The sequence below is a fragment of the Myotis davidii genome, unplaced genomic scaffold (assembly GCF_000327345.1).
Source record: "Myotis davidii unplaced genomic scaffold, ASM32734v1 scaffold914, whole genome shotgun sequence".
NCBI classification, from domain to species: domain Eukaryota; kingdom Metazoa; phylum Chordata; class Mammalia; order Chiroptera; family Vespertilionidae; genus Myotis; species Myotis davidii.
Genome location: NW_006285484.1, coordinates 757,800 through 767,168, shown reverse-complemented (window position 1 = coordinate 767,168; position 9,369 = coordinate 757,800). Strand labels below are relative to the sequence as shown.

At 45.4% G+C, this 9,369-nt stretch overlaps 1 protein-coding gene across 11 annotated transcripts in view; it reads right to left on the bottom strand.

Annotated features, from left to right (window-relative positions):
* The window catches only part of MPP4 (membrane protein, palmitoylated 4), a 32,114-nt gene that overhangs the window by 6,444 nt on the left and 16,301 nt on the right, over positions 1-9,369 (bottom strand). For 8 of the 11 annotated variants that reach the window (XM_015559116.1, XM_015559111.1, XM_015559110.1 and 5 more), the window contains 5 exons: positions 7,545-7,565; positions 6,184-6,198; positions 4,798-4,839; positions 3,097-3,255; positions 1,394-1,474 (listed from right to left, as the gene is read on the bottom strand). In XM_015559116.1, the coding sequence (XP_015414602.1) occupies positions 1,394-1,474; positions 3,097-3,255; positions 4,798-4,839; positions 6,184-6,198; positions 7,545-7,565 (318 nt within the window). The remainder of the gene's footprint in view (positions 1-1,393; positions 1,475-3,096; positions 3,256-4,797; positions 4,840-6,183; positions 6,199-7,544; positions 7,566-9,369) is intronic. The other 3 variants (XM_015559114.1, XM_015559119.1, XM_015559115.1) reach the window with 2 other exon arrangements.

Here is a 9,369-nt window from a genome sequence, read left to right as displayed (position 1 = left end):
AAAAAATTATTCAATCTGTAAACCTTTATTTAATGCTCATGGTGTGGACAAGAATATATTAGGTATTAAGCCAGGATAGGGATACCCTAAGGGAACACCTGATCTAGCTTCTAAATAAGTAGCAGTGAATTATGTATGAGCCCTAATATGCCGCCCAGGTAGCAATCCCAGCAATATATTATGTTTACATGGTGCACTTCACAGATCTCCTTTCACCCCTCACACTTCTGGCCGAGTGAAATGCTATTACCATAGCTAACTGGAGATTTCAGAGAGTAACTGACTTGCTCACATACACAGACTAATGAAAAGCTAAGTTGAGAACAAGAACCTAGGTGTTCTGACTCCTCCTGGACTGTTTTCTACTGCACCGGATTGTGTCAGATTTGACATGGAGAAAGCCAAGGGCCGTCCGCAGTCTGTGGGAAATGGTGACTTGTTTTAGGTACCTACAGAAAGGAGAGGGCGGTGGAGTCTGAATTCAGTCTGATTGGTTGATTTGAGCACTTGGATTATAGTCTTCAACTTAAATAGCACCGGGTAGGGAACATAGGAGTCCATTGAATACCTGAAAGTGATCCATTGTCTGCTCATCCATTTATTCAACGAATGTGTATTCAAATCCAACCCCATTCCAGCCAGTCATTTGTGATTTCGTCCGCACCCTGAAGTATCTGGGGTCCCCTTTTGGCCTCTTTCTACTGAGACTTCCTCTTTGGCAAAACTAAGACAACCCCAGGAAGGGTCGCTCTCCCACATAATCCACCTGCATCTGGTCCTTGGGAAACATCACAACGTTTTTTGCTGTGGCAGACTCTAAAAGGGCAGCTACTTCCAAAACTACAGCCGTTGGTCACTTCCTCCAAGTTCTGTCCTTTAGATATTTTTAGGTTCAGTTTGACACCTACATTGCAGGAAACCCATATTAAGCTCTTTAAGTGGCTTCCCTAAGGTCCTCTGTCTTGCCTTGGGGTGAAGGGGAAGCACCCGCAAACTCTTCCCACAATGTACAGTACAATCACACTTATAGTTACATAACATTATATGTGCATATATCATACATTTTAATAAAAAAGCTAGTAAGAGTCAAGCACAGTGCCAGGAAGGCAGCAAGAACTGAAGGCAGTTTCTATTGCTTTATATCAGTGGTCCTGAAAGGTCATTTATATGATTGTTAACAAATGGAAAAAAGACAGTCACCTTTTAAAAGCCTAGTTAGTAAGTCATTTCCCTCTTTAAAATAAATACAGTTAGACATTTTAAGAACTGCCCTTGCGTCGTATATTTTTACAACAAAGAGGGTATGACATAACTGAGTGAGTTCGGTGCATCTGCAGACGCGAGGAAATGTTTACCCAAACATGAACCGCTATGAAAGAGAAACGAGACATACGTGGCACAGCAGTCTGAAAATGGCCAGGATTGAGTCCAATGAGTTGTCTTCTCAGTTCGTTCACTCCAACACCAGAAGGCCCTACACACGCAGTCACAGACAGAACTCGTCAGGTGTGGGCAGGTACAGTGAGGCGGTGACATCACCGTGTCAGTCCTTCCCCTGAAGAAACCCGAGAGCAGCTGTTCTTAGGGAAACGGCAGAGCTTCCTGTCTCATGCACTGGAGCAGCCCAGAAGGATCCACGCTTCTCCAACGTGCAGAAACGAGGCGGGGAGTTGCCAGAAACTGACACCCCAGCCATCCTTGTCTAATGTGGACCCTGAGCGAATTCCCTACCTCATTTCAGAGCATCTGCCACCCAGAAGCCAGGCCCCACAGTGAGCGGTCCTGCGACTGACAGGAGTCAGGGGCACTTTTCCCCACAGGCAACAGGCGGTTGAGTCAACACCCCTCCATGCCACTGGAGGCAGGGCTGACCTCCTGGGCACGGAGCCCGTGCGGTTCTCAGGGCCCATGCTTCGGGGACTGCACTTGGTTAAATGCTCTTCTTTTGCCGCAGTAAATCCCTAGTAACTTTTGAACAAGGGGCCTTGCAGTCCCGTTTTGCACTGTGCCCTGCACACTCTGCAGGTCCTGGCTATAAGCCACGTTGTTAGCCCTACAGGGACCTGCCCTGATTGCAGAGAAGGTGGCAGTGAGACGAGGTGACTGCCGCTGCCAGGACCCAGGACCGCCTGGTGGGGATCTGGGTCACAAAAGGTCAACCCGCACTTATGTGCCTTGTTGTTTAGCACCAATGATACGGCCCAGGAGTTTTTGACACTTCTCTAAAGGAGATGGTTACAAATTTCTTTTAAAAATGGATCTTAAGGATTCTTTTTCCCCTTATACAGACTAATGATCCAGTCCGGGAGCACAGTCATTTATGCTTAGAGAACAAATTCTAATCAGGCAAAAACATAAATCTTATATAATAAAAGGGTAATATGCAAACTGACCCTAACAGCTGAAAGACTGGGAATGACTGGTCACTATGACACACACTGACGCTCAATGCAGGAGCTGCCCCCTGGTGGTCAGTGTGCTCCCATAGGGGGAGCTCGGCTCAGCCACAAGCCAGGCTGATGGCTGCCAGCACAGCGGTGGTGGCGGGAGCCTCTCCTGCCTCCTCAGCAGCGCTAAGGATATACAACTGCAGTTTAGGCCTGCTCCCCGCTGGCAAGTTGACATCCCCCAAGGGCTGCCGGGCTGCCAGAGTGATGTAAGGCTGCCAGAGTGATATCTGACTGCCAGCTTAGGCCCGATTCCCCCAGGGAGCGGGCCTAATCTAGCAGGTGGTCATCTCCCAAGGGGTCCCAGACTGCGAGAGGGCATAGGCCAGGCTGAGGGACCCCCCCGAGTGTACAAATTTTTGTGCACCAGGCCTCTAGTATATAAATAAATAAATCTCAGTTATGACCTCATCACCATACAACTTGTTACTCTACAAGTTCAAAAACACTACGGCATGTGACATTCAATTGTAGACAATAAAAGCATGATGCACTAAGGGTTTATCTATACACACACACATATAAAACAGGCTTTATTTTTTAAGCTGTCCCTACGGCAGCCCCTAAGAGTTCTGCGTTCACCACTGAGTGGAGAAGGGAGGCCTCACTGTGGAGCAGGAGAGACACTGCCCACCTGGATGGGACGTACCCACGAGCACGATGAGGCGGTGCTTGTCCGAGGGGCACCGCTGGTGCCTCACCACCTCCTCATAGGGGGCCCCGGCCGCACTGGGGCAGCTGCTGGGGCAGCACAGGGTGGGGAGCAGAGACCTCCTGCGACAGAGACGCATGCTGCGGCGGAAACCAGCTGGAGGGGAAAAGCACAGAACGTGAGATCCAGGCAGGAGATTCTGTCCAGCTTCCAACCTGGTGGACACGCAGTGACTGCGATCTGATGCTGACTAGCAGAGCCATGCCTGTCTGACGGTAGGAGAGAGGAAGCGATAGGAATAAAAACAATAAGATGCCCAGACATTACCTCTAAGTGGCACCCAATGCCCACTATGTGCCAGGCATTGTACAGGTGCTGGTCAGATAACGGCCAACTAAACCCAGGCCTTTTCCTCATGAATTTACATCTTATGGAGGAGGAGAGACAAAAATCAACAACAACAATGAGTACTTAGGAGGAGTATCGGTGGATAGAGAGTTGACAAGGTGCTTCTTCAGGTAGGCGGTTCAGTGAATTGTCCAAAACATTGACACTGAGTAGGTAATGGAGCCAGCTAAGGAGGCATCTGGGGGAAGAGCAGACCTGGCTGAGTGAATAGCAACTGCAAAGGTGCAGAAAAAGGAGTGGGCTTGAAGCGCTTGAGGAAGAGTATGGAGCTTGTGTAGCCATGGGCAGTGAGCAGGAGGGACAGTGGTAGGAAGTGGGTTGGAGAGGAAGCTGGGGAGACCACACAGGGCCTCGGTCCCATGTTGGACTGTGGTCAAAGTGGGGTGGGAAGTCACTGGATGGTCAAGAGGTGGGTGTGACATGATTTGGTTTATGTTAAAAGAATTCCTCTGGTTGCTGAAGGCGGGATGTAAACTGTAGGCCGAGGAGGCATAGGGTCAGGGGGCAGCAGTTTGGGGGCTACTCCCAGATGAGGGGGGCTGGTGGCTCGGGCTAGGGTAGAAACAGTGGAGCAGGCTTATTACTCACATTCTCCGATGGAAACACTAAGACACAGACAGGATTGGTGGTTGTTCACAACTGCGTGTCCAGTGCCAGAGTTGGACATTTTAGTCGTGATTTGCAAACTCCTGGAATCCTGCTTAATCTGCCCACTGAACCACAGGGCTTTCTGGTAGTGCCAAAGCTGCTCCCAGGCCCTCTCAGTAGGTAGAGCTGGGGACTTTATATGTATATCACACACACACATACACACATCTATATTTGCATCTATATAGGTTGAAAAGCATGATTTCACACCAACACCTTCAAGGCCAATTCAGCACTATAGGATTTATCTTAGCATGCCTCAGCCCACCCCCACACCCCACAATCCTTCCACAATCCTTTCTCTAACAAAGAAAAACAGCTCTTATTATCCTCAATACATTTGCTTATTGTATCACTAAAGAGCACTTGTGGGACAGTCTGGTAGAATACAAAAGATTTATACTGGGGAAATAATTAAGAAGTATCCACTGGAAACCAGATGAATAACAATGAATGATCAACACATCAGAATACACACACACACACACACACACACACACACACACACAAAAGATAGAGGAAAAGCAGAACAAGGAACAAGGTTGGAAATGTCCACCAGCAAAACAAGTTATCAGAAGGTTGTCAGGTGTGAATGTAACTTAGGGAGTGACAAAGACCCACCTCTGATTCATCCACACCTACCGATAAAGAACTTCTGACCGTGGCCAACAAACTCCTCCTTGTCTGGGACACAGAGGGCAGGAGCGGAACACATGGGGAAGGAGGAGAAGTTTACTTAGAACAGAGGCATGCGATTCTCTCCAAATCTTCAGTGACCCTATTGTAGTCCATGGCAGCACCGCTGTCTTAGCCTTGAGTGACTGACTGAAGAATGTCCTAAGCACTTTCCATGCTATCCCGTGTTCCAAACTACATGGAGACACTCTTCAGAATGTTAGCAGTACACTTCATATAGTCTGTCTCGTATGGTTGGGAACAGGAACCAATTTTAGGCTTATGTAAAGTTATAAGAAAGATATTGAGTCATTGGAAAAACATATAAAAATTGGGTATATTCTTAAACATGCCCAAAGTAAACTGATTAAAAAACACAAACAAATATCTGGGTTTGGCTTTAATTTGTAGCCATTGATTTCTGCAGGTCCTGTAAGTAACTTCTTTGTTAGAGAGATGGGATTTTATCTTCTCCACTAGAGGCTTGGTGCACAAAATTCGTGCACGGGTAGGGTCCCTAGGCCTGGCCAGTGATCAGGGCCAATCAGGTTCTCCACCTCCTGGCCTCCCTTCCTTCTCCTTCCCTCACTCCCTCAGTGCCCTGCCACAGCTGCTGGTTGCCTGCCATGTCCCATGTCACTCCCTGGTGGTCAGTGCATGTCATAGTGAGTGATCGAACTCCTGGTCAAACTCCCAAGGGGACAATTTGCATATTAGCCTTATTAGGATTATTAAACGGCTCATTCTGCATAGTTAGTATTTGCTCTACAGCTGCCAATTGCTTCTCACGGTCCAAGAACGGGAGAGGCAAAAAGGGAAGAACACTGTCCAGCAGCCCTGAAACCCCTGCCTCTGCTTCCCCTGGGGTCTCAGTGAAATTGTTATAAACTCCAGAGAGAAATGTCATTTCCAGTTATGTTTTGCTAACATCTGTTTCTCGTCACTTACACAACTCTGTTCTGATCATTGAAAAAATACATAAAGAGCTTTTGTTCATAGAATGAACTGATACATACAAGCTTTTCCTCTTAACCTTTGTTTTCTTTAAAAAAAACCCCACACATTTTAAAATATAAGGAAAACACACCAATATCGATTCCATCTCTGGTAAGTAAGCATATTTTTCTAACCGAAATATGTCAGTAAGTTTAAAGGGAAATGTTTACTTAGGGATCTATTCATCAAGCTGAATTTCTTTCAGTGTTTACTTTTAAATATTTTCTATGAAATTGAATATTTCAGCCTTAAAGTATCATGTATCTGAAAATGTATTCTGTCAGGTCTTCACTTTGAGGCACTGAAAGAGCTTAAACATAGCTTTATTTGGCTTACCCAGGAAATAAAAACAGTTACCTTCTGAAAGTTCCTCTGGACATTTGAGGAAGTGTAAGAACAAATAAATAAATAAACAAACATGAAAAAGTTAAGCCTTTGAGATCAAGCAGCCATCAAATAAAGACAAATGACAAAGCGAGGCAGTCACGTCCCCCTTAGAGAAGCTGGGAGTCCTGGCAGAACGAACACCCTCCCCCTCACCCCCAGAGCCATTGGCATGACCCTGCTGCTGGGGGCACAGTAGCTTTTTCTGCAAGTTGCTTAGTTGGATTCTCCCTGAAGGCTTTTTATCCATGAAAACTCCTCCCTGCTTGGCATGGAATGAGGCTTGAGAGAGAGAAATTATAGAAAGGCAACTGATTTGAGCCTCCGCTCTCCCCCTTCCCCAGAGGCAGCTGGGCTGCAGCCTGGGAAGCCCCAAAGTGGAGGAAGTGGGCAGGGGCCTGGGGCAGGGGCGTGGGGCAGGCACTGCCACAGGGGAGCCTGAGAGTCCTCCTTCCTTACCCTTCCCTGGTCCACGCACCCTCCCATCTCCAGCTGGCCCCCCAAAGACAGGCGAAACTGAGCACAGACATTTCCTTGAATATGGTAAGAGGAAGAGAGCTTGCCTTGAGTGAACGAGGGGGAACATGCCAAAGCAGTTACAGATGATGAAAGGGAGAAAGTGGGGAAGCACCCACTTGAAAGAGGGTGAGTAATACTAACAGGCCCCAGAAGGTGGCCAGTTTTTTAAAGATATTCTGAGGGGTCTATGCTGCTCTAATGATGTCAACATTATTGTGAGGGACAGACACTTGATGATACCGTGTATCATCAGTAATAACAAATCACACATTAAAGAAAATAACGGATTCGGCACCCATAGCTCACTATCCAGGTTACCTGCTATCAGTATGCTATACACAGTGTGTGGAATTGATTGATTTTCAGCCATTGCAAGACGGTGTCTTTTTTCTGTTCAAACGTCTCTCGCCATGGTGACTGGCTTCTAAGCCACCAGCTCTTCGTGTCCGTCTGGTGAGAACTTACCTCACTATTGTGAGTACCAAAGAACTTCTCGCGTATTTGTACTGAGTTTTGTTCGGCAGGAAATTCAAAGCATTGTGCCGGACGGTGTCATGGACTGCACAACCCCTAGCCTTTCCAATTCCTGCCAATCAAAGGCCAGGGGCATCCCTAACCAAGGTGACAACCAACAATGCCCTCACAGTTCCAAAATGGCTCTAATGGCTAAGATGAAATTTACGTCTCACGACTACACTGTTGATGAATTTAAACAATGCTTGTGTCATACCCCTAAACAGGTGTTCAACTTACACCAAAATCTGAAATACTGTATACATTTAAAAATCAGAACCACACACGCATGTTTTACTTACCTGATTCAAATGTTTCTTCATCTATGGTTTTCCATGGAGGCAAAACACCAAAAGCGTCATTATATTACTAGTCATACTCAATCTGCAGTTTAACAGCATAATTCCCTGTCCCTGTGCTCTGCACGCACACCAACTGCGGAATGTGTTCCAAAATCCAGGCCACGTCAGCGGTGTCTCTATGGCACATATAAGCCTGACATGAGAGACGGTGTTACGCAGTTGGGCCATGATGTCAAGCAAGGGTACAGCAGGAGCTTAAAATAAATGACGCAGAAGAGAATAAATAAAGCGAGGCTCAGTGGGGAGGGACAGGCGGAATGTTGTGGGGAGCTCGTATAGGTGGTTGGATAGTGCACAGCTCTACTGCTCGAGGGCCTGCAGATGCAGGAGGGGTGCACCCTGCGGAAGAGTGGGGGTTCCTCACCCAGGGAAGTGTGGCGAGGAGAATAAGTATATGAAGTTTTGACTGGGTGACTGGGGAAGATTTGGTAAAACCCAGCTTTCTCATCAGTTAAAGTGTTCTTGTTAGTGTTGTAAAGAGAAACTGAGGATTAAGAAACTCGATTTTATATGGAGAGCAACTTGAAATATAGAGCAACATCACCAGTGCACACATCCTTGGACCAGGCAGTGCTGCAGCTAACGTATTCCTCGCAGCATAGTTTATAATAAAAATAAGCTGTTTAACAAATATGAGGTGGCTTTTTATGTACTAAGATGGAATCATCTCCAAGATAGAAAACGCTAAGTAAAAAGCCAGGAACAGTTTGTGTAGGGTATTATCAGAGGGTATTTTTATTTGTGTGTGTGTGTTTTTTAAGGTAAGGATGAGTGTGAGATAGAGGAGGAAAAAATGTACATCCCTGATTTCATATGCACAGAACACGTCTGGAGGGATTATGGAAGAACCTGGGGGCATTTTTGCCTCAAGAAATAAAACTGAGTAGGTCAGTGGGGAAAGAAAGGAACTTTTACTGAATATAATTCTGTAGCTTTTGAATTTGAAATATGTTAGTGTATTGCCTAATCAAAATTTAAATTAAAATTACAGAAAGGAAATGAATTTACTGCAAATTATTTTAAAAAAGAATAATTACCTGGAAAAATAATTATTAAATCAGCATTATTCTGTAGTTATTCTAGAAAGTATATGTGAATCTTTGAAAAACCCACTATTTAAAGATTTCACATTGTTCTTCAGTTTCTAAAAACTAGACTAGCTTATTGTTAAAAACAAGACAACAGTCCCAAAATGGAGTCCCTTATGCTAAGCCCCACATCACCAAGCTGAGACTTACCTGAAGTATAATTTGACCTCTCCTGCCTGATGGAGCCCTGCATCTCCTGAATGAAATGACCTTGCCATAACCAACCCACGTTTTGCTAGTATAACTTCCTTGCTACTGCTCCCTTTTGCATATAAAAGTCTTTCGTTTTGTACAATTCCTCGGAGCTCTTTTCCATCTGCTAGATGCGATGCTGACCGATTCATGAATCGTTGCATAAAGTCAATAAAATCCTTATAACTTAACGGGTGGAATGTTTTTCAGGACCATAAAGCCAAGACAAATTCACCTATCAGACCAAAGTCTCTTCAACTAGTCTCTCAACAAAACCCAAGTGATTCTTGAGCCAATCTTAGTTCTGACACTAGATAAGAAAAATCTCCCAATTTATAAAAATAAATTAAGTATAGAAATGGAAAAGGTTTTCATATAGTTCTCAAAATTTGGAACCCGCTACTATTTATCTATACTAGACTCTATCAGAAGATGGTATCAGACAATAGCAAAACATATATTTTGCTTTTTAAAAATTTGATACC